The sequence below is a fragment of the Spea bombifrons genome, chromosome 6, assembly GCF_027358695.1.
Source record: "Spea bombifrons isolate aSpeBom1 chromosome 6, aSpeBom1.2.pri, whole genome shotgun sequence".
Taxonomy (NCBI): Eukaryota; Metazoa; Chordata; class Amphibia; order Anura; family Pelobatidae; genus Spea; species Spea bombifrons.
The window spans coordinates 1,318,828-1,346,189 of NC_071092.1; the positions used below are offsets into that span (position 1 = coordinate 1,318,828).

Below are 27,362 nucleotides of genomic sequence, written 5' to 3' on the forward strand. Positions count from 1 at the left end.
CCGTCCCTCTCCGTCGGCTGGATGGCGAGCGAGGGCTTCGGCTACGCTCACCAGACGGTCCGGCTTCGCTCCCATCATCCGGAACAGCTACTGCGGCGGGGGAAGGTGGAGACGCCTCCTGCCGCTGCTCTCGTCGAGATGAACGCTGAAGACGTCTTCTGGGTCGTGCAGGCCTTGGGTTCCTGGATGCAGGTACCGGTCTTCGCCCTCCGCCCCTTAAGGGACTAGGGCTTAAGCGTGAAGGAGGTCGGGAACGCCTGCTTCTCCCTGCAGCAGCATCCGCCTGGACAGGGACTGGAAGGAGGTCAGTCGGAGCAGCTTGAGCCCTTTCCACAAGTCTCATCAGCGAGGCTCTGTCATTTTCTTGTAGAAACGCCGCTAGGGCCATTTCCAATTGCTCAGCCGACATGATGAAGGTGATGATGAAGGTGAAGCTCGTACAGAGTGTCAGGAATGACTGAAACCCTGCTCCGGTAAGCCCACCCTTATACACCAAAGAACATTATAGCAACAATGTTGCTACCCACACCTGTGCCCGGACCATGAACTACTGACCCCGGTCAAAGGGCCAGCAGTCATGTTCCCCCTTCCTAACCGTCCAGGGGGGCCCCTTTCTGGGTTTAAAAGCACGGATTTTGTCTTCATAAATGAAGGAAAATGCCACGTAATTCATTCTTGCAGATAAATACTCTTTTGTGCTTCTACTTCCTTTATTATTGACAAATAAGTCTCTGTTGGGCAGAGGGTTCGTTTTCGGGGGTATTCTGTAGGTACCAGGTTCTATCCAACCAGCAAGGCCACCGCCCCCCCGAAACAGGAAATAGAAACATATTTGAACTTGTTACATTGTTACACTATAGCCTCATTAGATATATATTATATATATTATATATTAAACTCCATATGGTTTTCGATTCTCTTTCTTGCCCCGGTTGTAGAAAAACCTTCTCTTTTCTATTTTCAGGATCAGAAAACAAAAGTAACGTGGTTACGGCCAGCACCGCCGTTCAGCTTCTGGACGACAGGAAATCCCCCGTGGTGGCAGGTACGCCTTCTGTATTCTTCCCCTCATATTCTCCAACGCTGACAATCCCACCACAGCCTCGGGGTAGTTTGTAAAATTCTGTAACTATAAAAGCAATAAAAAAAAGTGAATTCCATGCAATGTAACAAACGATACCATGAAAGCCTCTCGGGTCCGTGGTGGGTATTTAAATCACCCACTAGATACATGTTGTGCCGTCCAAAATGTTTGAAGTTCTCTGGGAAACAATTGCTCATCTGTCTTGCTCTGGTAAACCCCAAAAAACAAGACGTTTGGCTTTGCATTAGTGATTCATTAAATAATCACGATAATAGTAATTTAGTGGTCTAATGCCTTAAATCCAAGAGTGTTTCAATGGTGCAATTTCTGTGACATTTCCATATTTCATATTACTAAACTGCTAGTTAGGAGATCCCGCAAATTGCACGGTCCGGGAACCACCACGCGATATGTTCTATAATTCATCTGTACGATAATATCACGGCTCGGCTGCACGTTGCGACTGCTGTATTTCTCTGTTACCGGAGCCAGGGCTAACCTCACATTTCCAGAGATCCATAAAATACAATCGGATTCTTGGATCAAAATCAGTTTCCACATCACAGCGAAAATATCCACTTCCGGCCCTCACAAAACACGTACTTTCTTTATATTTATTTTATTTGTAAATGTATGTTGAAGATGGGAGACAAAAATAGGACTAAGCGATGGAACAACTGGTTGGGCGTTTGTATTGGCCGCGCGCTCGGCCAGCTTCGAGTCTTGGTTTAACATTAAAAAAAAAAAAAAAGTGAAATGCGTCATTAAGGGTCAAGCCGGGTTCTGTGGTTGGCAAATATCGAGTCATCTGACTCTTCTGACAGAATAAGAAATATATCAAGACCGCGGGGATGTTAAAATCAGCAGTGATTGGAGGGTATGCCAGAACTTTTTTAACTTAAATATCTATAATCATAAAGATCCTGAAAACAGGAAGTTAACATGGATGATCCCATGTGATACACATAAGGGGGGTTTCTAATAAATAATGTAGCTTGTTTAATCGATACATTTCATTATGTGGGTTTATTTTGTGTACAGAGCTGATAATGTAATATTTAGGACATTTACAGATCAGGACTAAGCTATCTTCAATGCTGGAATCCCGTATAACGGGTAAACAGGACATAGCAAATAGCGGATCCGTACAAATTTCGATTTTAACTAAATTTACCAATTTCTTAAATTCGTGCGAATGTCCGAAAACGAGGAGGGACTCCAACGAAACGAATGAAAACGAAGCAGAGAGCCCAGAATTTTCATATGAATTTTGTTGAGTTTTTTTCCTCTTCCGGCTTCTCCATGAACCTGGCCTCTCGGTGAACTTCCCCAAAAGGACGGAGCCTATGGACACACCCTCTCCTCTGATTGGAGGAACGGGGGAGAGGCTGTCCCTGTGGTTCCGCCCTTTTACAGAAGTGTACTGAGAGAGCAGAACAATGAAGATTGATTCATGGAGAAAGATGGGTACAGAAACGCTTCTCTCTCTCCATGAATCTTCATTATTCTGGCCTCCCCGTGAACTTAAACAAAAGGGCGGAGCCTCTGGCTATACCCTCTCCACCATTCCTCCAATCAAAAGAGCATGAAAGAGGGTGAGTGAGAGTGTGGGAGAGCGTGAGAGAGTGAATGAAGGTGACAACGAATTTCAAGTGGAATTTTCGAATGGAAAAAGCCCTCCGAATCGTCCGTCCGAACTGAAAGGGCAGGAAACAAAATTTTTTTCTGAAACCAAATGGACCAAAAAAAAAAAATTGTGAGTTTAATTTTTGGTCCATTTGCACAAGTCTAACAAAAGGGGCACCATTTCACAACTTGGACAGGAACAAAAGAAGAGGAGGATCCCGCTCAAAGGAGCTCACAATCTAGAGCACTCAATCCGGCAGTCCGGGCGCAGGCTCATCCAGACTTGACAAGGAACAAGGGGATCGTTTACCGTTAACGGGAGCGTAGATCCCGGCAGTTCACGCTGTGACATTTATTTCCTGCTCCGAGATGTAAAATAATTCCCTCTGATTAATGGAACATGACGGCTTTGCTGAAGTGAGACTGCTTCACTTCCATTCTAAATGAGTCAGTAAAAGGACGAGCTCTGCGGTGGGTCGTGACGCCCGAATCAGCTCATTAACATGCGCCAAGGCGCTGACGGGTTGTAATAATCTGCAAACCCTTTCAGCCTTCGGTAATAAATGCCGTGAGCGATGCTTCGCCTCCGTCTCGTACTCCACATAAAACCATCCTAATGCCTCCGCGGCCAAATCTATTTTGATTTCCCTTTTCTCTGCCGCTCTGTTCCGATGGGTAATTTGTAATTCATGACCCTAACGATGAAGATATTAACTGTACGTGAAAGAGACGGAATAGGGGAGTAAAAGAGCGCGTGCAGAAGACACGGTCTCTCTAGTTCAGTTATTGGACTACTTTCACTTCTATTCATCCAGAAAGTCTGAGTTTTAGTGCATGACTTAAATTCTGGTTAAATTGTAACAGGTTTAGAACCCTGAGAAGCCCGACTGACTTTTTATCCTCTCTGCATCTCTTCTCATCAGATCCTACTAGTCCTAAAGGCACCAATAAAGCCGTTAATGGATCCTTTTTAAGCTTCTTTTGAAATCATTCACAATGAAATAATAAAATTATTCGGATTATAAATAAATAAATAAGGTGACGTTTTGGCCATAATGACCTTCATCGGGGCATCAGCTGAATTCTCTTAGTAGCCTTTCATGTCGCTTGGACTGAGTTGCCCCGACTCTCAGGCAGTCAGATGCCCCCAGCTTATTTTAGGCATAAAATGGCATTCTAAAGGCTCCGTGCTTCTGAATTAAAAGCCAAAGCTCTCACGAGACAGAGCGGCGCTCATGCGCGTTCCCAAATTAATCTACGGTAAACATTCAGTGTTATGTTACTTATAGTCCTTCTGGAAGGGGGTAAAAATAGATAACAATTCAGGATATGCCGGACTCTGTAGCTGGAATAAGGTCACCGCAAACATTTTTGAAATTGGAAATAGGTATTTAGCTAGCGGTTTATGATTCAGATAAAATTACCAGCTTTTAATGAAAAAAAAAAGAGATTATTTTGTATGACATGCGAAACGGGAATTTTAATTTCCTCTGCTTTAAATTGTTTTTACAACAGCCACATTTGGAGCATAAGCTGGGGCTATCCTTCACTGAGTATACACAGTATTTTTCTACTTTACTGAGAGGGTGGGAGACTGGTGGAACAGCCTCCCAGCAGAGGTGGTAGAGGGTTATACAGTGAGGGTATTAAACATGCATGGGATAGACATACGGATCCTGAATCTAAGAGGAGACCGACGTCTGATTACGTTTTGAGTCTTTATAGCAGGAGATAGAGGCAGACGAGATGAGGGCCGCCGGGGGCCGATCTGCCGGCAGGGTCTGGCTTTCTGTTATATATATAGATGTAGGGTTGGCAGATCACTGATCTCGCAGTAAACGCATGCAGCAGGTTGAAACATAATCTTTAAAGGAGAAATGCGTGCGCAGAATTCTGGCATCCTGGGCTCCTTCGCGTACGGAGAATGTATCCGGTTATAAAATCTTTTCTCATTTTATTGATAACAAAATTGATCTTTAACCAGCTTTCTGAGGTTTAAGGAAATGTTTTCATCTAAATATAACTCTGCAAAAATATCATGAGAGTTTCCCCTTTAAAAAAGTTGCTTAATAAGTAAAAATCAGGAGAAAAGTTTTGTATGTTTTTCTGCCAAGTCACAAAACGTTTAAAAGAACAAAAAAACAAAACAACATGGAATTCCGCCATAGGACAGAGCGGCGTCGTTCTGTCATTAAGTAGACCATCGTCCTTTAATGTTTGCCACGAATACCCGAGGCTTCCCCAGGACTGACGGGCTGTAGACGCGTCCCACGGAATGACTTCCATCCGGGGGGGGGGGACATGGTGGAAAATAATAATCCTTTATTCGTTAAGTCGCCGTTAATTGGAAAAGTTACATCTCCTCGTCCTTAAAATAAAACACAAGAAGCTGATAACTCGTTCCAGCAGCGCAAGGAGACACACGACATGGTTACAAAAACACTTCAAAAATACCCCAAAACTGCACTCGGAGACTATCGGTTTTTTTCACCTTTTTGAAGATGTTTTAAAGGTATTTTTAAGAACTTAATTTCCATAAATATATATTTTTATTTTAACTGAACAACTTTTGGGACAAGAGATAAATCTAGACTCGCGTTGGTGATTTCATTTCCCACTCAGGACCCTCGTGTGCGTCGCGGGGATTCTTCGTCTTTTCCACCCAACACCTTTACTCGGAGGCTGTTCCACGCATCCGAAACTCTTTTGGTAAAGAGAAATGTCAAAAACTATACCCATCAGTTTCATTGTTCTTTTGTCATTTGGTTTTATTCGTTATTTGTTGTTACATATTTATGGTTTTCGTGTTTAAGGTCTAGATGTTCATTTATTGGGTGTATTCATTTTTAGTAAATAAATAATGATTTTAATCCATAGTCATAGAGGATCCTTTCACTGGGAAATATTAGAAAATAATTATAATATAAAGAATGATTTAGTGATGGGATTCGTGCAACTCTGCCACTAAGGAGAAGGAACATTATTTATAAACAAATCAAGACGCATTAACTTTGGGCTCATTTAATTTTTGGGGGGCTCATCCCGACAAAGACCTTCTCAGTATGGGGTCCATAGGGTTCTTGGATATCGAAGTCCTGATACATCGTGAGGCTTCTCTTCTTCTCCGTCGGAAAAAACGTATTTAATTTATTCATTTAACGACCTTCCGGAGATCTCTTGGATCGTCTTTATGAAGCTTTTCATCTGTTTTACAAACTATAATTCCCATAACCCTCAGCCAGCCAGCAGCCAGCAGGTTCTCTGCCAGAATCGCCTCTGTACGGGCTGAGATTCCCTTTGAGTTCTGGAAAGAGCGTCACGTGCGGGTTATCAGTCACTGTCGCTTGCGGGTTGTTGCACGTTCCATGTCATTAGTCCGCCGTCCTCCAGATGTGAAGCCGTTTGCCAATCCGACGAAGAATTCCACATATTTAGGAATTGCGTAACCTCCGGTATTTATGACCTTTTCTGATTTAATCCTCTTAATGACGGCCGCGCGGCTCAGTAACATCCCAACTGCTACAATAACAATGCTCTTTTTTTTTATTTTGGGTACAGAATTTTAATCTTATTTTCAAGAGGGTTATTTTATCGTTTCTGGTGCATTCAAGTCATTTTTTGGATCCAAGTTCTAGTACGACATCGACGCGTCCGACCCATTCATGCTCCAGAGCTTTAAGATTTCTCTAGAAAACATAATCACACAAAATACGCAGCGTGAAGGTCCCTGTCGGCCCTCAATCCTATAGAGAAATAGGGGTCCGGGATCTCGGCTGGTTCCAAAGGGGTCATTTTAATTTAAATAATTAGAACTGAAATACACCACAAGTACATCGCAATACAAGATTAAATACAATAAAAAAATAATTTCAACCAATAACTGAGATTTACTTTCATCTGACTTTATCTAAGATCTGAGCCCTTCTTTTATGGATTATTTTACTGTCGAAAGCTCAGAATCAAAGTTTTGAACATTCGCGTGAATATCTTTGGGTGGAAAGTTACAAGTTCGCCGTTATTGTTTTTGCTCGTTTTCCACTAGCCTACGAAATTCTTCCCCCCCCCCAACATCTAAGAAACCAACTGCGAAACGCAGATCACGCCAAGGACCTATCAAGTGGTTCTCTCTCCTCTGGGCTCCCATGTTCCCCTGCCGGGGCCAAGTGCTCCACTTCCTTAAGTTCCCTGTGGTATTTAGCCATAATTGCAGCGTAAGCACAGCCGTAGACGGCCGCAGCCAACATCATTAGACAGACAATTCCACAAACAACTCCAGTGATGACGACGGTGGCTATGGCATGTCGCAGGCTGACCGGCCGAGCTTTGGCTTTCGGTTCGCACTCCGGGAGGATGCTGCCATCCGCGTGGTCCGCGTGAAACCCGTGTCGGCTGTTGCTTCGGTGCTCAACGCTGTGGTGATGGGTGTTGGTCATCAGAGACGGAGAAGAGGCAGGTGGACAACCCTTGAAGATATCGAGAGGAAGCGTCAGAAGGTCTTTTCCTCTCCGGTTCTCGGGGCTGTTGCAGATCAGCTCGTCAATCGTTCCGCCTGAGGGCAGAAGACCAAATAATATCAAAATAACTATTATTTTTTTACAAAAACTCTACCAGCCCATGCAAACATTATATTTGTTATGAATTGTATGGTAAATAGAGCATTTTTGAGGTTAAACTTCTGGATTTTGTCTAATATCTAAAAAAAACCAACAACAGATTGGATAAAGTGCTACTTAACGCAGAGATGTGGACAATAACCATTTATCTGGCAGGCGAGGCAGATATTATAAGCACCCAGGCGCTTTCCCACCTTGCCGAACTTTATATGCTGAACGTCTGGCCATAAAAAATTAATTTTCATGGAGCTTTTTTCTTATTTATGGGCAGATTCAACACAGAAAATACAAACTGCTCCTGCCAAATGCCTTTTGGCAGAACCTCTCAGGCCTCTCGCTGCAATTTGTGGTGTTAACAAAGAAAAATACTCCTGCAGACTGAATTAATGGAACCACAGACCTCTTTGCTTAGAAACTAACGAAAAGAATGAAAATATAAGATTGGAAGGCCTTTTTTTCCAACGGGGTCCTACAGAGCAGGGGACGCCCAACGGGGTCCTACAGAGCAGGGGATGCCCAACGGGGTCCTACAGAGCAGAGGACGCCCAACTGGGTCCTACAGAGCAGGGGACGCCCAACGGGGTCCTACAGAGGCAGGGGACGCCCAACGGGGTCCTACAGAGCAGGGGACGCCCAACGGGGTCCTACAGAGGCAGGGGACGCCCAACGGGGTCCTACAGAGCAGGGGACGCCCAACGGGGCCCTACAGAGCAGGGGGGCACCCAACGGGGTGCTACAGAGCAGGGGGCGCCCAATGGGGTCCTACAGAGCAGGGGACGCCCAACGGGGTCCTACAGAGCAGGGGACGCCAACTGGGTCCTACAGAGCAGGGGACGCCCAACGGGGTCCTACAGAGCAGGGGACGCCCAACGGGGTACCAATGCAGCGGGGAACTAGGCAGATGTTTGTTAAGCCCGGCCAGTTATTAGAATTAATTAAGTTGGGGATGGGTTCAAATTTTTCTAAGAACCTAAGGCCCTCCGTCACTAATAGACAGACAGAAATACACAAAAATCAGAAATATTAAATAACTAACCATATGGCTCTATCCCAGAACCAAAATATGAAGGCCCTGACCTTCCACTGCATGCTGCCGCTGACCGGTTGATAGACCTTACGAGTTCTGGACCTGGTATTTGGTTGGTTTCTTCATACCCCAGTTTATCCTGAATATAAGCGGGATTTTTTTTCTGGAGGGGAGTCAAATACCGGTACATAAACTATAACTTTTAATGTACTTCAATGTTAAGCAGCTGTGCTCCCAGTATCAGGAGAGCACTCAGCTACATGGGGAGTCCAGCGCTGTTCCCAGGGCAGCCATCACCGCGTTTTCCTTAAAACCTTCCTATTAATAAGACGTTTTGTATCGTACATTTCCATAATGCTCCTGTCAGACTCCTGATTGTAATCTGGAACATGGTTTAGACGCTGCGCAGAGACAGTTATTTGACAAAAGACATTAGCTTTTTGCCGTTTGTGCATAATGTCAAAAACAGGGAGAGCTGAAGTCGTATTGGAACCAAGTCCTCGTATTCCAAGCTACATAAACAGGCGATGGAGGTCTTGTCGTTAACGTTGGGCCTTAGTGAATTATTTGTGTAGATTTGGTTTCAAACGCTCTACAGTTTTTGCGCACGGTGTTCTCTATTCATTGTTATTTCTAACCCCAGATCTCTCCTCGATAAACACATCTCCCGTGTCTACACGCCGTGCGTAAACCTCTCACAAATGATATAAAATGGAACAGCCGCCGGTTACCCAACGATTTGGAAACGCAAAAGCTATAATTAGGCTAAAAGACTCCATTGGGTTCCTTCAAGAAGACCATTCTTGAGCTGATAAATTACCTAGACGTTAGTGAATGTTCACCCGGCCAGCACCGGTCGGCTACCGGCAGGAGGTGGTCTCTGCTACCGGAAATCCAATATTTAAACCATAGAATTATTACTTTCCAAAAAAGATACCAATTTAGAAATAAACTTTTGGGAACTGAGGTCAGATAACCCCTCGCGCTCTCTAAAAATGGGCTGAGTTTTAGAAATTTGTAAAATAATCCAATATGGCGGACTCACCTCAAAAACTCAATCAATGAGTCAGCTGAATATATTTCCATATTTTCATTTTTAGGTAGTAATAAATTGCAACTTGCCTGACGTCTGCCATTTTATGAGACTCCACCCCTTTACTAGGAAACGCCCCCACTGTGGACATTCCTACCCCGGGATAGGTTGGATCGCTATTCATGTTATTAAAACTACTTGGATCTATCAAAATAAATAGATTTCCTTTTAATTTACAGATTAATTATAAGAAAAAAATAAGGTTTTTTAAGACGTCTATAACAACATTTCCAACGTATTATGAAGATATTTCTTAATTATTTAGTCATTTTTTTTTATTTTATGAATTAATTGTAAACTTGCTCGGAGTTTCTGGAATCGGATGAATTTGTAGATTTATATCCCAGTAAAGGATAATTTTTGTGGTAAATTTTTTTTTGTCATTTTTACCAACAAGCCAGAAGTGGAAAATAGGAAATATTAGCCGGTGTTGCATGTTTATTGAAGATTACGTGCTTTATATCTCATCATACAAACATCTGGTATCATTTATTCTTTTATTGAGAAACATGATTATTTCTTAATAAAATGGAGGTCCAAATCCAATTTTTATAGCATTTAATTTCTCTCTTTCTCATTTCTTTGGGAAAAATGCCACGAAAAAGAAGGAGTTATAACACATTAATGTTTTAACAGGGACCGGGAATTAATCGAAGAAATTCAATCTTACAGAGGGAGAATTTTTTTTCCAGAAAATGTAATTAAATGTTTTGGCCGATGAGCTGTGAAAATGGGATGTTTGGAAAACTGACTACCGTTTCTCGTACAGATCATGCGCAATTACAAGCAAAACCAAGGGACTTGGAGTTTAATTACTTTTTCATTGTTAAAGTGATCAATTATAATTCACAATGGCCCGTTGTTTTGGGGGGGTGGTTAGGGGCGGGGCTGGGACGGGACTATTTGTTTAACTGGGCGGGGCATTTAGAGGAAGAATAATGGGGTTTATTTACCCCGTTTAATTTATAAAGCCGTTTCCTGCTGTTTCTATACACATTATCGGGGCTTTTAGGGCTGTAGAACCCTGCGATCCCCTCATACCCAGCAAACATTCTGAGCGCCAAGAAAAGAGGGGCATCAGGGGAGGAGAGAGGGGGCATCAGGGGGGGGAGATGGGCATCAGGGGAGGAGAGAGGGGCATCAGGGGAGGAGAGAGGGGCATCAGGGGAGGAGAGAGTGGGACATCAGGGGAGTAGAGAGGGGACAGGGGGATCAACAAACTTCGCAGGGACCATCGCCTGTTAACCAGTGATGTAGAAAGACATTTCCTATTAAAACTCTAACTCTAATAATCATTCTCACTTCTCACGGTTATATCATAGTAAAGTTTTCCAGTCTTTCTGTTTTGTTAATTACTGACATGTTTCATTTTAATAAAAGACGGACTTCCTAATCACCGAGCTTAATAAGAGTTAAGAGAACCCGAAATGATATCGTGGACGGGCTCAGCGTGCAAAGGCTTCGGAATGACTGACAGGCTAAATAAATACTTTCAAATTCTATTATCCGTATTTAGAGATTCCATCCAATTTTGTGGAATGCTGATTATATCAAGTTGAATATTTGACAAGAATTTTTGAAACGGACTCTTAGTTTCTTTTAACCCCCTGGGTTCCTCTCGGGTTTTCACATCCTTCTTACCACGTGAATTATATGAAGGTCTAGGGGTTCCTTGTGTGTTTTCTAACCCATCTAGCCACATGTGAATGGAACTATGTGGACTATGTAAGGACATTTGTATATAATCTATACGGTTTTGGGGTTATATACTTTATAAGCCCCTTCCAAGGCTAAATTGTAGACCCCCCATAAACCACCAAGACTACAGGCTACTACTTGGCTCTACTGACCTTTATATAAAAAGTTTTCCAGCCAGAATTTTAGACCCATCGTATGACAATTGCACTGCCAAGGATTGTCTCTGATGAGCAAGACCTTCAGATTTGTAAAGGACTCCAAGAGCGACTTGTCCATCCTTTGTAGCCGGTTGTGTTTCACTCCAAGGAACGTGAGGTTCCGAGTATTATTTCCTAGAGATTCGGGCAAACCAAAGATTCTGTTGGACGAGAGGTCCAGCTCCTTCAGGTCAAGGAGTGAAATGAACACTTGGTTCTCGAGATAGTGGATGAAGTTATTGGAGAGATTCAAGATCTGTAGCGACCTCAGCAAGTGGAACGCGTGGGGCGACACCAGTGATACGGAGTTGTTGGACAAGTCTAGAATTTTGAGTCCAGGAACACTTGCGAACGACGTGTGGTTGATGATCCGAATCTGGTTACCCTGCATGTAGAGTATTTGCGTTTGCGGGGGGAAGTGGTTCGGGATTTCCAGAAGCCCTCGATAGCTGCAGTCCACCGTCTTCGCGGAGGTCAGGCACTTGCAGACGTCTGGGCATCCCCGGGCCACGTGTAAAAGCCACATGAAACTCGACAAGAATATCACCCCACCTATAAGAAACACTCAGGTTAGACGGAGCTGTTAGAATCAATTTATAATAAACATCGATTTTCTGCACATGGAATTCCGCCCCGGTTTGGCCCGTTATAAATTCTTCGCAGCTGAAGAGCACATATGATATTAATCATTTCTAGATATCTGTAAGAATTTAGCATTTTCCTGCCAGAATCTAAATATGTGCAAATACTAAGGTGAATCCGCTCCAGTTCTTTGTAACAATTCTGCTCTATCAACTTTACTGGAAATGGTTGAGCAGAGGGCTTCCAACGCTCAAAATCCATGATAATTGGCCAGTTTTATTAAGCGTTGGGCCATCTTTAATGAGGGGCAAAAGGGGCAGATGGTAATTATCAAGCTGTACCCGACACTTTACAGCGGAACTCCTCATAAGCATTAAAACACGTCCGACGCGTTACTCTCTCTAAGGTTCTCCAACATGTTACCCGCCTCTTTGGAACAATGTATCCCGTTTGTTGTGCCGCCTGAAGCTACAGATATTGATCCCGTTCCTTAACATTCTAGAATCAGAAGATGGTTTCTAATACTCTAATCTGCCCCAGTAGGGGGTTGTTATGCTTCATGCGTGTCACTGAACACACGCACACGCGCACTCGCTTTGACTGATCGCGTTGAGTGACTGAATAACATAACTTTGACCTGGATCACACGCTGAGCGGCTCCAAGCTGCGGCTGAAGTCTTTTCCAAATCTACGCTTCCCTTCCCAGCAGAGCAAAGTGCAAGTAAATCTTTGCTTTCCGTCTGTTTATGTTTGCGTAAGGAATAGCGCTGGTTTTCATGATCGTGTCCACGGCATAAAGGACATATATCCCGGCCATTGGAGCGCACTTTTACACACTTACTATACGGCTTTACGGGGTTTGTGACGTGGGCTTTTGGGGATATGAACCCAGAGCACATACGTTATTTAATACCATGACTCCCTAACTCTATAACTCTATAACTCCTGAGTCATTAATTACGTCATTAAATCATTTGAGTTGCCATCTGGGTTTCCCCAAATTGTTCTGTTATCCACTACTTGTTGCGTCCTGTTTTTGCAGCGCTGCGGAATATGACGGCGCTATATATATAGATATAAATCGATAAATAATATTAATGCTGCCTGCTGGGGGCGCTGTGCACTCCGAGGGTTATGAAAGCCAAACGTCGTCGTGACACATTGTGGCTTCTTGACAGATGCACCGAGGATCCTCCAACATTCATGTTTAATAACTGCGTTTGGTCTCCTGCATATCGGAGGCAGCAGAGATAATCCCCCCGCTTTGATTTATTTATTTATTTATTAGTCAGTCTGGGCCGGAATAAATGCTCTTTTTTAATTAAGATGACAAATACTAGTCATCATTATACATCTGAACACAAAACACACACCTTTCACGACGTAACCCCGTGGCACTGAATCAAATCGCGCTCAGTAGTTATTTTATTCTACTAGAAATTTTACTGGAAAATATGGGGTTTTTATTGTTATTATTTTTAATTCTGGCATTAAATTTTATATTATAAAATACTCAAAATACTTTATTAATAAATAATAAATTTATTTCTTAGGAGGATAAATGTAACAACAAAAGTCCATAATCTAAAACTAGAGGGTTAGAGGTTTAGAAGAAATATTTTACTGAGAGGGTGGTAGATAAGTGGAACAGCCTCCCAGCAGACGTGGTAGAGGGTAATACATTGAGGGTATTAACCATGCATGGGATAGACATACGGCTCCTGAACCAACGACTGATTAAGGTTCGAGTCTTTACAGCAGAAGAAAGGGGCGACCGGATGGGGCTGATCTACTGGTAAATTCTTTTTTTTCCCCCATAAAAAAATGAATAATATTGAAAGAAAAGAGCAAAGTCACATCAGCAAGTTGGGGCATTTTTCTGTTTGTTGAGGAATTTGTCAGAGCCGGTTTGTTCTTCCTGAACGACTTCCCTTTATCTGAAATACTTGAACTTGTCCTTTAGCTGCTGTTAAAACATTTGTCACGTGCAACTGTTACAATGATAAATGAGGTCATAGAATAACAAAGTGACATTTAATCCGCCACGACATGACCTATCCTCAAAGTCGATGGCTGTGATTTTAATACCTTTGACTTTGGTAAAATCATCTTTTTGTTAAAATGGATTTTATTTCCTTCCTCATAAAAAATAATATTTAATTATCTGGTTATATATTAAAAAAATGAAAAAACAAAAAACTGGAACTCTCTTCTAACGTCTCTTTCCGACACAGACTTTTAACATTTGTAATTCTAAATATTGATTTGTGAAGAATATAAAAAAGCATGTTTAAAATATATTATTATTATTATTATTTATATTATATTCACAAAAAATTAAACCATTTTATTATATCCATAACATGCGATCTCTCGAGATCTGCACCAGTTCAGCAGTAGATATATCTAAAAATATAGAATCAATATAAATAAATATGGGTAATTTGCTATTATTAATCTAATTTTTGTCACGCTGATTTACAGTGACTTTAATGTAAATTCATACATTTTTTGACTTTTTCCCCCAAGTTCTATATATTTTGTGAGTGTATGTGTTTGGGCGAGTGCATACATGTGATGTGTGTGTGTTTGTGTGGTTATCCGTGCACACGCACACACGCACATGCACACACGCACACGCACACGCTTACACTGTGCATGTGTTTTATCCGTTCAGTTACTGGAGTCTCTGGGGAGAAAAATCTTCTGAATTTCACAAGAAACTCCAGGAAATTGGGTGTTGACAATGTTAGCATTCCTTTAAATATAAATGTATATTTTTCTCACCTCTCATGGCTGCCCTCTGTCTGTCGGGTTGCAAATTTTTCTGCAACATTAAAAAAAAAGAAAAGCAAAAAAGAAAAGCGCTGACCGTCTCCCGACTTCTTGTCAATCCATCTTTGTTTTTGACCTTTACAAAGGCTTCGTCTCGCTGAGCGTAAACTTCGACTGCTGCGAACGACCCATCACAGGCACAACTGCTTATTTTTGTGTTTCCAAAGATTATGCGCCAACCCTTACGGCTCCTTCCATACCCCGCCGGGGAGAGAGAGAGAGAGAGAGTCTCGTCTGCTCAATCAACAGGCCGTGGAGGGGATATCTGTCACCTCGCCCGAGACAGCTGTAACTTGCAAATCCCGTCCTCCAGAGCTAACCCCTTTCTCGTGTTTAATCTGCCAGAAATCCAGGTCACACACACTCACACACATACACGCTCACACACATACACGCTCACACACATACACGCTCACACATACACGCACATACACACGTACATACACACACTCATACACACACTCATATACACACACACTCATATATACACACACACGCAAAAAGCTGCCTTTTAATCCCGTGCTGCTTTAGAATCCCTTTCAATCGTTAGATCAGGTGTCTCTCGAGGTCGGTCGGGGTGCAATCGGACGCAATGCTTTGTATGTGGCAAGGACAGCGATTTGCATGAGGTTCGTGCTGCCTCCACGACGCGCTCGCCTGCTCTGCCAGGACCTATTATTTGGCCGCGTCGGGAGGTCCCTCTCATTGAGCTGACATGACGTTGATATATTCCAACACAAGGGCCGCTCTCCTCTTCTAAAGGGGATCAGACAATTTTTCCGAGCCCCGTGTCGTAGATAAATATAGCCGGCCACTTGTGTTTACTACAAACGCATACTTACCAGAGATACCTCAAATTACTCCGCACTCTGCGCTCACGAGCGCTCCTCGGATCTGCTTTAAAGGGCGGCTCATGTGACGATGACCACCGGCAGTGAACGGGTTACTCTGTCCATGACCGATGCCCCTCTGTATATAATACGGTGGGGGGGGGGCGATATGGCCGGATGTAACAAATCGAGGTGATAAACAGGCTTTGTGCGATTTTAATGTTTATCCATAGAAGGCAGCGGTTGGATTACTCAGAAAATACAAAATCTGCCTTCTGGTTCATGTTTTAAAAGATGAAATATATTTTTTAAGGATATTTTTACTAAAAATAGTTACATTATGCTGGTTATTTATACTAAAAAGCCAAATTCCATTCAAAAGAGTTACAACTTTAGGCACCGTGTCCCTCATCAGCGCGACCTCGCGAGAAGGAGGCGAATAATAAATAGATGGATGTTATAATCAGGCCGTTGGCGTTCCTCGGGGGTTGGTCCCTCAGGGCAGCATGTAAGCGGGGGCACTGCAGGGACCGCTTCCTTTTGGGATAAATCACAGGTTAATATTAAATTCCAGTTTTTGATCCCCGTTGTCTCCTCCGTCATTTTTTCACCTGTATGCTGTGCAGAAGTCATAGGGACCCCCAACATTTTCCATGTTATTCTTCATTTACACACACCCCTTTTATAAAGATCCCATAAATTTGGTGAAACTTACATAAAATATACACAATTTCACCTTATTTAAGAGGGTTTTGAACAGTCGATCAGTATTGACAGGTTCTCTTTTTGCACCTTTTAGTTTCGCCGCTAAAGAGCTTTCAGCCGCAGAGTAATTTATCGCAGTCCGTGCCTTTCACAGAAGGGTTAAAGGGTACGATAAGAGAGTAGATTATGATTAATCCCGCGCTGCCAGGACTCGTATCTTAATAAAACCTCCATTCTGACGCAGCGGGCAGAATCTGAATGGAATCTTTCTTTTCCTTAATCCCCTTCGGTTGCAAATGCATTATTTTTAGCATCGAACAAATTGAAAGATGTTCACGGGACAAGGTCATACTAAGTTAAACCACATGTGCCTCTCCCGGCAATAACGGAAGACTTGTTTCCAACATCATGCTGAGCGCCACGAAAAAAAAAAAAAAAAAAATAGGTGAAATTCCGGGTCAGATTTTAAGTCTGAAAGGTGTGATTTAGAGAGTTACAGTGTAGCCTTTTCTGATTCTGAAATATTTTTATTAAAATAAAATCTTATGGAATTAGCGAAAGATAAATGTCTACTGGAAGGGGGGGGGTTCTTTTTTTTTTTTTTTACGGAGGAGACAATAATTTCTGCTGGCATAACCAAAAAGAACATAAAAAAAATATAAAAAATATAACAAAAAATATTAAAATATAATTTAAAATGTAATTCAATAGCTGATTAAAAAGAACCATTGTTACCATGAAGCTAAGCAGCATTATTAACTTAGAATTCATCCGGAACAAAAGTCCTAGGTCAGAAATATATATAAATATTAAATATTATTTAAAAAGCACTTAATTATTCGCTAAATTGGAATGCCCGCAGTATGCGCAGTAAACGCGTTCCATGCGTATCCATAGCAGCCAACTTATTTGGGCCGATTTACAGTTTTTCCCCGTCGTCCCATGCAGACTGTGTGTACAGGTGTATTATATTCATTATTTTCTTTCTTTTAATTGTTTTATTTGGCTGATTCCAAAAAAAAAAAAAAAACCTAATTATTTAAAAATAATGACATCAAGAAAAGTGAATTTTCCCAGAGAAAGAAAAAATAAAATGAAATTATGGTATTTTTTTTTTTTAGGTACAAAGGAAATACTTTAAGGGTTTTTTTTTTTTATAACAAGCGATCCATCACCAAAAAAAAAAAATGACGTCAATAATCATAGCTGGAAAAAAACGTGAATTTGTGTTTTGTTAAGTTTTTGTAAAAAATGTCCGCTTGGAAGGTGTTTGAATGATGAATTTGTACACCTGTCTTATGATCGATAACATTTAAAGGGACGCTCCACACTTAATGAGTATGACAGCTGAGTGGCAGTGGGGCCACTAGGGTTGGTGTCGCCTAGTGCGGTAACTCATGGTGCCATCCCATTGGACCTCCTCTTGTGACACATGCACACAAAGTCACACATACACACTAACACACACACTAACACACATACACAGTCACACATACACACTAACACTACCACACACACAGTCACATACACACACAGTCACACATACACACTTACACACACACACAGTCACATACACACACACAGTCACACATACACACTAACACACACACACAGTCACACATACACACTAACACACACACAGTCACACATACACACTAACACAGCTGCTCTAAATCATATTTTTTTTTTTTAACTTTCTTTTATTATATTCAATGCTAAGGAGAAAGTGTGTGCGTTGGGCTGAGGGGTAAATCCGCTCCCCAAATACCCCTAAACTATTAAATGCCATGTTGAATATTCATAATATCATCAGAAGTCTTATTGTCTTTGGTTACATAGAAAGAATTCCTAAATGTTTCACGAAGAAATCTTTGTTTTTGTTTAGGGGACCCGGCAGTTCCCCCGATACTGTATCATTACTGACCATAAATCCAACACCCGGCACAAATACGTGATCCGCAGTCCCCGCCGGCGCGTTCCGCAGCTTAATGTCTCCGTGGAGACGCAGTGAAGTTGATGCGTCGGGGGTTACTTTGTATCACAGCGCGGGATTTCATGTTGATCGACCGGTAATCAGGGAAAACGTTCATTTACCCTCAATGATTTCTGTGACGTTACATAAAGTCCCCGCAAGCAGCCTGCGCGTTCTGCGTCCTCACGTCTGTCCTCCCGGCCCTGGCAGACGGCTCCCGGCCCTGGCAGACGGCTCTGAGCAGGTGTTCTGGGCACAAAGACTCCCAGCAGGTGTCCTTTATAGATCAGCTCAGGGGCCGAGCCGGACCCTCTACCTTTTACCTTGGCAGCGAAGCCGGCTGGCAAAGCTTTATTTACATGAATTTGAATGGCGATGAACTCGGTTCCCTTCCAAACAAAACCTGATTCTGTTTAACCCCTTAGAGGTGCATGAGAGTAAAAGTACTGACTGTCTCTTGGACCTCGTTGGTCCGTTGGTTAGGTCTCATCGGTTCCTAGACCTGTCCACACCGTCCTACAACGATCTCCTTGGGATATAAAGTTCGTCTCTCTACAGACGCTGTGCTGGAGGCTCATGGTTTCCATTATACGGATGGGAGTGATGCGGAGGTGCCATCCTCCCTACTATATCACAGCTGGAATCCCTGCTTGAATACAGGTGACATTATTCACAATATCTTTACTTTCTGACCATTCATGGTCCATGTGGACCATTATTAGAACCCTACGGCTGTCACCCTTGGTCACTGCAATAGGATCTGTGTGATTGGCTGTTAAACGGTTAATATTGGGGGGACAAAGAATTTCCAACGTTCACAGTTATGTCTATGGGTTCTTTAACCCTGCGATTCCCAGACAGCACGGGAAAGCCATATTCTAGAAGGCAGAGGCAGGGTTAGGCCTAGGAATTCGGTCTCCATGGCACGTGTTTCAGATCCATTTGCTGCCGCCATGCCCGGCCGGACCCTCTGCCAGCGAAGAAATTAATATTCTGCATTTTTAAGGCTATTCAGGATTTTTTCTCTCTCTCTTTGGACTCAAATAGTCGACGTCTTTGATTTTGGTTCAGCCAACGGGTTCCAAGCTGTACTCGATGGCGGAGATCCGCCGGTAAGGAGCGGCGTAAACGTTTGCCTTAGTAATGTAATTAGGGAACATTTGGCTGCAGTTTGTGGAGCTTAAACAAAACACGATGGGACTGAGTACGGCTCAAACAGGCGAAGCCTTGTCAGCCGCTCTCGGGATATAAGGGGACCTAGTATTTCACTAGAAAACACTGCAAAAAGGGCTGAATTTGGGCAAAGCAGAATTAACTCTTTCTATGCCACCAGGATGAACAAGGCATTGGAAAGTATTAATTAGACTTTAATTCGAGAACATTCCAAAAACATGATTCCTTTACCTTAAAATATCACTATTGTGATGTTTTCCACTGTAATTTCTCAGAATTTGGGAAAATGATGGAAATAAGGCTACGTGGGGCAGATCTATAACTTTTCCGCGGGGCGCCAGACCCCTTTATGGTCCGATATCCGGACCGCCGTTCATCGTCGGGATAGAATCTAATGTATCCAGGAATTTGTTTGCTTCTGCTCTTAGTAAATATGCCTAAATGATGATAATCTCCTTTATAAACACAAACAATAAACGGTCCAACGTCTCCATCCATATAATCTTTATTCTAAACCGTTTTCCGGCTAGGATAAAATCATTTGAAGGAAAAATAATAATAATAATGAAAAAAAAGTTAAACGATAATAGGATGAAAGGAGATCAGCTCTCCCAAAGTAAGCGCGGGTCGAGGCTGGATGAAGCGTGTAGTGTCTGTATGAGGTTTCGTTGATATCATCTTGTTTGCGCAGGGTTTAGGCACATGTGGCACTTAAAAAATATTTGTAAATGCCGCACGCGGTCCCAGTTGGAAGTGCTTAGGTTTTACTCTGAGCAAACGCCGCTTTCTGGCCTTTCGCATGGAAATTAAATATTTGCTTGTTTTTCTAAGGCCGGCGAAGACCTCGTATAAATACGCACAGTCTCTCAGGCGGAGGTTTGAACGGAGCGAGTCGGACTTCGCCCTTTTGTGGCTGGAGGTCGGATCGAGTCAAATTATAGCACTTAAAAATCTCTTTTCATCAGGGAATAGAAAAGCCTTCAAGGAATCGTCAGAGATAAATAACCGAGACTGCGAAATCGTAAAAAAAAAAAAGGATGCGAAAACTGAGTTTAAATGAGATTGTAACAAAAATAAATAAATAAATAAATATGAAATTCTTATCGAATGTTTATAATCACGGAATATTAATCTTCTTGTTGGTAAGTAAAAGTATCCACCAAAAGACAACCAAATACTTCTGGATGTGGCCGCTGAACCTGGCGGGACGGTTCTGTGGGGTAAGAAGGGCCGATGCCCGGAGCCCCGCGAGATGGAGGGTCCTCTCAACCTGCCGGGCTCCGTTAGGGTTGTTGAAATTCATGTTAAGCCCAAAATGGACCATTTGAGGCTTGGGGTAAATTGCAGAATCATCTTTTTGCCCGATCCTCGTATCTGGTTTATACCGAAGTCATTCTTTATCATGGAGCCTCCTCTATCTGCCTCCCTTTTCCGACGGCGGCTGGTTTTTGGGGCAAATAGAGAAGACCTCTTTCACCAAATATGGAAATAATTTCTGCCACCGCCTTGAAAAATATTTCCAGGACCTTTGCACTTGATTTTCAGACTCGTTACGGAATTAAACCCAATAACCTCCAGATCGCGTGTCCCCGTTAATATTTCATAAATATTTCCCCTATAATAAGCGATCGAATGATCAGGGAAGATGTTTTTCCGCCTCTCTTTCTCTCTCCGGGAATTAGCTCTGGGAATATAAATTTTCGCTGCGAGAAACGAATCGTTCCCCTGCTTTCTTGCTAAACTCGCCGTTTACAGCTTCTGTAAATAGCGACAGATTTCATCATCTATATTATTTATATATCAAACCTTTTAACCCACTGTGTGCCAGAGTTTTTTTGGCTCTCTAATGGCTTGTTGGCCCGGTATTGTTTTAGAATGGGGAATTTACTCCAGACAGGAGAAGTGAACGAGTCGGAGTCATGGACGGCGCCGTTGTCCACCTAACGGTGAATTTCCTCTCACGTGTCCTGGGGGTTCTGATTCACCTCCTCGCCAGGACACCAAGTCCCAGCCGCTGCCAGATCGCCGACGGTCTTTCTGGAGGAGACATCCTTACCCACTGATTCACGTTCCCATGGCGATGATGAAAGGATTGCACGCACATCTTCAAATCATTTAAACCTCAATGTCCCAATTCAAGATGCAATCGTAGAAAAAAAAAGTTTCCTTCCAAGTGAACTTTCATGTGGATGAAGAACTTTTTCTTTTGAAGAAGGAAAAACAAAATGTTTTTACCCTCAAAGCCCCGTTCTAGCAAATTATGGCTTCAGGCAATGATCTGGAACCACCTAGAACATCAGCTGCCCCTTTTTCCTGAATTTTCGGCTATAATAACCCAACTCCCAGAGCCATTGGAGAAGCGGAGGGCGATCTCGTTCGGTCACGTCCCGACGTCTTGCCTATTTATGAGGTCACGTCCATCGCGCTCACCGAGTATCTCCCGAGTATTCCTCTATTTTCAATCAACATTCCAAAAAGTCTCCAGAAGTTAAACAGAAACATTCCATTTGACGGCGAGCGATAGAACGGAACAATCTCAGAACAAACGCTCGGTAGACAGATCTCCTGTAACGATTATCCAGACGTGACGAGGAACCATTTCTTCTCTGTCTCTTTTAATCATAACGCGTCTCGCTCCCGTTTTGATCTAACGTTCTAAGGGAACGCATAACCCGACGAATGTACAAATTCAAATCCAGGTGAAGAAAGACGCCGATTCCAAAAGGAATCTGGTTAAATATTTTGGTAGCGGGGGCTTCCGCGCACGCACAATGCCCCATATGTTTGACATAAAGGGTAACAGCGAGTTTACACTTTAACTTTGATCTGTAAAACAAATTTGAAATGCAAGTGGCCTCCGCGGCGAGGGCTGGGGTCGCTTTGAAGAGGGTTAGAGGATTTACAGAAACATGTTCCGATGACAGGATTCATTAGAGAAAGTGATGTGATTGTTCAAATATAACATGGCGTTTTTAAACAGGGTGTATAGAGAGGTTGTGTTCGGTTTGGGGAAATACGTCAGCTTTGTTCGAAGGTCTTCTCCTGGTTCCTCTGATATGGGTTTGTGGAATGGTTGAACTTGATGGACTACTCGTCTTTTTCTCAACCTAATTAACGATGTCACCCGTTTTGAAAGATTATTCCGCTCCCTGCCGTAGGTTAATACAAAGTATCTCACGCTGGCAGGAGGTGCCCGCGACCAAAACACTTCCACCCGCGTCGAGGCATGTACGGGAGACCATGTGCTTTATCTTTAACTTCTCATTGGTTGGGTGGTGTACCAATCAGAGGGTAGTAATCCAGAATATTTTACCTCTGTATCTCTGTAACTGGTCTGTTGGGCTGGATGGGGTTCCAAGCAGTCGAGGAAGACATATTGCTTTTTCAAATGTTATTTATCGCCTTGGTTCAGGATATTCTGTGAAGTAGTTTGGACCTGACAGGCACCCTGAGAACCAGTTTAGGGTCTGCGGGGTACGGTTGAATTTTTATTGCCTACAGTTTTCAGGAACCCATTGATTTGTCTGCAATTCATCCAGTCTTAAAATGTCACGGCTGGGGATTAATAACCATTACAGCAAAACCATCCAAAAAATGAAAATATAATCCGCACATCCGATATAACGCTGGCCGATGTGATTGGACGTCACCGTGTTTACCAGTATTAAAAAAATAGGCTTCTGAGAGAGATTATTCCTTAATTGATTCAAAAGAACGATTCTTAATGGCTCGTAACGTAATCGAACAGATCATGAGTGAAGGTTCTTGCCCACCTCTTTTTTCTTACCCCAGTGCACGGGGGGTATATAGGTCATGGAAATTTACTGTTTTTTTTAATACAAAGATGCCTTTAATGATGGGGTTTGGTTAATTAAAAAGCAACTTTGAATATTAAGGTAAAACATGGCCGTCGTTGCCATCTCTGCACCCAACGCAGCCCAGTCTGGCATAAGATGGCAGGACTGTTTAGCCTCACGGTAGAGAGTCTATGGAGCCAGCATTGGTGGAATTGGGTTGGTATAAAAGGGGCGTCTTACCCTCCGTCCAGGGAATGCCCCAAAAGCCCCAAAAGGCAGTCATTGACCGGCTTACATTGTAACGTAACAAGATGTTTTTTACCAACCAAACATAACTATTTTCTCTGTAGAAGCCAAGATCCTTCAGCGCCAACGTAAATGTAGTAAGTGGCGCGGCATCTACAATAAACGGCTTAGCGCCAGTAAAAAAATAAGAACTCCCGCCGGTTCCTACAGAAAAAGCGATCCACGCACTTTAAATGAGGTGATTAGTTTGACTCACAACAAAACTGGAAAAAATAAATGCCTTTCCCCGTTAAGTGGTGGACAGGAACGGCTTTGTCATGCATTTTTTGGTCCCTTTTAATGTCTGACGTTTAGCTTTTTTTTAAATTTGTTCCAGCTGTTGGTATTCAAATGAAACTTGAATTTTTCCAGAGGAAATTTTGGATCGCCAGCAGACAGGTAAGTTAAAATCAGATGTCCGTCTTCAAAAGCATTTTTCAAATTCATCGAGTTTATTACAGCGAGAGAAATTCTAATTTTTAACTATTTTTTTTTTTACGACAAACGTTTGGTTTCTCCCCATATTTGGAAGGCGACCTAATCTTATTGCAGGGAATTTATTTAAACACGGAACGCGGCGTCCCTCGCAATTTGGGAATTTTCCGTATCACCAATATGTAGATGTTTAAGCAGATTATATCGAGTCCGTAAGACCCTTCTGCTTTTAAAGGTTACTTCAGTTTTCATACCTGAACTGATTGATTTTTCTATTTTATGCTTCAAGCATTTTCAGGATGGTGAAGGTGTTGTTCTTTTTTGTAAAATGTTGTAAAAGGGTTAAAAAAAAAAAGAAGACGTAATTGGCTGTCATATATGCACACGCGTGACCTCTGTTTGCTTCTTTGCAGTGCGCGTCTCTCGATGGAAAATGTTCTAAAAGTTGCGATGATGAAGTGAGTATCACATTGTAATAAAATATATCATAATCGCGGCATTTCATGCAAATTTCCCATGCTTTCCCATGATCCTTCAGTGTAGACTGCATTGGAATCCCATTGGTCAGCCCGAGCAGGAAGTTGTAAGGCGCTTCCTGTTCTCTCCCATCAGCCCAAGCAGGAAGTTGGAAGCCACTTCCTGTTCTCTCCCCGCATTTTTTTAGCGGACTGCGCATGAGCCTCTAGAGCTAGAGATTGTTTCTAGGTCCCTCCGTAACGCTATTATCACAGATATCTCGGGGCGACGGGCGATTTATACCCCGCGGCGGGGCAGCAAGATGGCGACTCCCATGATATCGTCTGATAAGAAGCACCACCAACAAACAGGAACATAATAATTAAATGCAAGAATTAGACCATTTCTAATTTGCACATCTCAGCCCATTTATCTTCTAAAGTAAAAAAAATTACGTGACTTTGATCTATACAGTCTGCTGACCATACAGCACTCGAAAGGTTAAAACATACAGCAATATATATATATATATATATATATATAAATATAGTGCTTCCGTGTCAGAAAGTCTCAATGTAGATTAATAACAATAAAAAATGCTAATTGTCATCCGAAAATATCTTTTTTTCCTATGAGTTCCAATCACAAACCTTTTACAGGTGCTAGCGATAAGGAGTTAAGGGGCCGATAGGCGAGCTGTATTTAAATCTCATTCCCTTGTTGTTACTCTTTTGAAATATCCCATTTCATGACGGTTCTGTTGAGTAATTATTATTCTTCTATCCCGCCTTTCATATGTCATCTACTTTTGATTAGCGAGAATAATCAGTTTAATTATATCCCCCCCATAATCCCCGCGATATCACTTTTATGATATTGTAACATTGACTGACCTTGACAAACAGCCCTCATTTCCCAATGTCACAAAAAGATGTTATTCTATCAAATGAAGGTGTTTTTTAGGCCTTTAAATGATTAATTATAGAAAGATTTGTGCAGTGCTATGTTTTGATCAGAAAAGTATTTCTTGAATCATTCGTTGGTTTTCTTTTCCAACAAAAGTTCCATTTAGATTAATAAGTACAATGAAAGCGATAATGTTACACGGAGCAAAGCCGCAGGAGACCGGTCCGGCCAAGAATAACCCGGTCCATTATCAAAAATGCCTTTAGAAGGGCTTTAGCTTTGGTTTGATGTCTGATCCAATTTTATCCCACAGCTCGGAGGAAACGATCGACCAGCAGTCCAGTTTAGGAAGCGGTTCTGTTGGAGCAGATTAATAAATTCCTGGTAGTCGAATCCATTATGGGATGAAGCCTCTATTTAAACTTGGGGTCCATGGGGTTCCCTGCACAACCGTTCCACCTCCTAATGGTCCTCTCTCTTTGCCAGCGCCGGCGCGTTACGAGGGCCTCTTGGCCTCATATAGTTTCCTCAGCGGGTTCATGCCGAGGTTTATCACTAATCGACACAGAACGCGCGTTTTCACTTTAGATCTCGTCCGCTGCGGTTCATCAGCTGGAGAATCTGCCGACCCGAAATAAGACATTACCGGCAGTAACCCTTCCTTTGCCCCGAGCCAAGCAACTCATCCACCACCAACAATGGGGGATTTTATGAGGGGAAAACCCCCCAGAGAAGGCAACCCAAGGGATCTAAATCAAAACATGTGACACGGGTTTTAATCCAATGATACTAGCTACATATATAGTTACTTTGTATGTGATGGAATCCCGGATCTGTACAGCGCTGCGGAATATGATTATATCAAGAAATAATAACAATAATACATAATCACTACATATGTTCTAATCTTTACAATACGCTGATTCTATAACACCCCTAGGTCACACTTTTCAGGACGGATAGAAATAGGCTGCTGTTTCGGTTTTCAGAGATACATTGTGTCCCTCGCCGCTTGCGTTGTCGAACCAATAAAAATTCCAATTTAACCGGAAGACCACGTAAGAAAATATTCCCCTCAATAAATCTTCAAAATCTGTGCGGACTTCTCACTGATCCATCCGTCAGCCGTCGTGTACGGATAATCCCCCATCAACCACTTCCTTTTTCATTTTTGCTTTCTTTCTTTTTTTTAAGTTGATTTCTTGCAGTTTCGATCACAAATGTGGAAGCTATTTTGAAACGCAAACTTTTTTTTTTCCACGTGAAAGTCTTTGTCTACCTCTCTGGGAACAAAAGAAAAAAACATATATCCCGGGTCATCGAGGAGAATGGTTTTTAGGTAGCGTGCTGATGAAATCATCGTGTCCTATTTAAGGGTCTCTGTAACCCTTTGAATCCCAGAGAAGTCGTCCTGCGGCAAATGATACATTTGTGTTTCATTACCGTCCTTCTAAGCTCGCAAAGTGGTTTAAGTAGCAGTGAAAGACGTTATTAAGCTAAACTACTTTTATAGGCCCGAGCTACCAGAAACCGTACAGCGACAGCCTTTACTTCAGCGTCCAATTAAAAACACAGTTTGAAAGCCTTAAAGAGGCCTATGGGACCCCCGCCTTCCATAAACCCCCGGCACCCCACTCATTCCAAAAAATATTACCTTCCCCCTTGTTAGGGCTCCGCGCTGACACAATGATTTCATTAATGTGCTCTTACCGCTGAACTAATGGCGTTCAGCTAGAGTCCGTCCACAAAGATTAATTTAAAAAAAATCACTAATACGCACATTTTAGGGCTGAATTTTCAGTTTTTTTGGCTAAGGTGGTCGGAGGTTTTAAGATAAAGGTAATGTGGCCCACTTGCCAGGTGATCCTTTTGTGTAGTCATTTATTATTCATGACTGCTGAAAACTTATTAGAAACAACCAAAAAGTGGAAAAAAGCTTTTTTAAAAAAAAAAATTAAAAATATATATTATTTAAACTGATTTTAAATTGACCTTTATGAAAATTAGAGGACATTTTTTGGCAAGGTAGCCTTGTTTGTCAAGAGGAA

At 42.3% G+C, this 27,362-nt stretch overlaps 2 protein-coding genes across 2 annotated transcripts in view; one reads left to right on the forward strand and one right to left on the reverse strand.

Moving 5' to 3' along the window:
* Positions 1–27,362, forward strand: part of CACNA2D3 (calcium voltage-gated channel auxiliary subunit alpha2delta 3) — a 197,770-nt gene that overhangs the window by 142,477 nt on the left and 27,931 nt on the right. The window contains exons 28-30 of the mRNA XM_053470058.1: positions 965–1,045; positions 23,855–23,916; positions 24,366–24,410. Coding sequence (XP_053326033.1) covers positions 965–1,045; positions 23,855–23,916; positions 24,366–24,410 — 188 coding nt within the window. The remainder of the gene's footprint in view (positions 1–964; positions 1,046–23,854; positions 23,917–24,365; positions 24,411–27,362) is intronic.
* On the reverse strand, positions 6,157–15,135 carry LRTM1 (leucine rich repeats and transmembrane domains 1). Its single transcript, XM_053470053.1, has 3 exons — positions 14,708–15,135; positions 11,294–11,890; positions 6,157–7,259 (listed from the first exon to the last, which is right to left on the reverse strand). The coding sequence occupies exons 1-3, from the start codon at positions 14,754–14,756 to the stop codon at positions 6,808–6,810; spliced, it is 1,098 nt and encodes a 365-aa protein (XP_053326028.1). The 5' UTR covers positions 14,757–15,135; the 3' UTR covers positions 6,157–6,807.

Excerpts from the sequence above, each read along its gene's own strand:
- LRTM1 (XM_053470053.1), bottom strand. The coding sequence starts at position 14,756 with ATGTTGCAGAAAAATTTGCAACCCGACAGACAGAGGGCAGCCATGAGA. Across the intron at positions 11,891-14,707 it reads ACAGAGGGCAGCCATGAGAG|GTGGGGTGATATTCTTGTCG; the intron begins GTGAGAAAAATA and ends TGTTTCTTATAG. Across the intron at positions 7,260-11,293 it reads GGAAAACTTTTTATATAAAG|GCGGAACGATTGACGAGCTG; the intron begins GTCAGTAGAGCC and ends TTCTGCCCTCAG.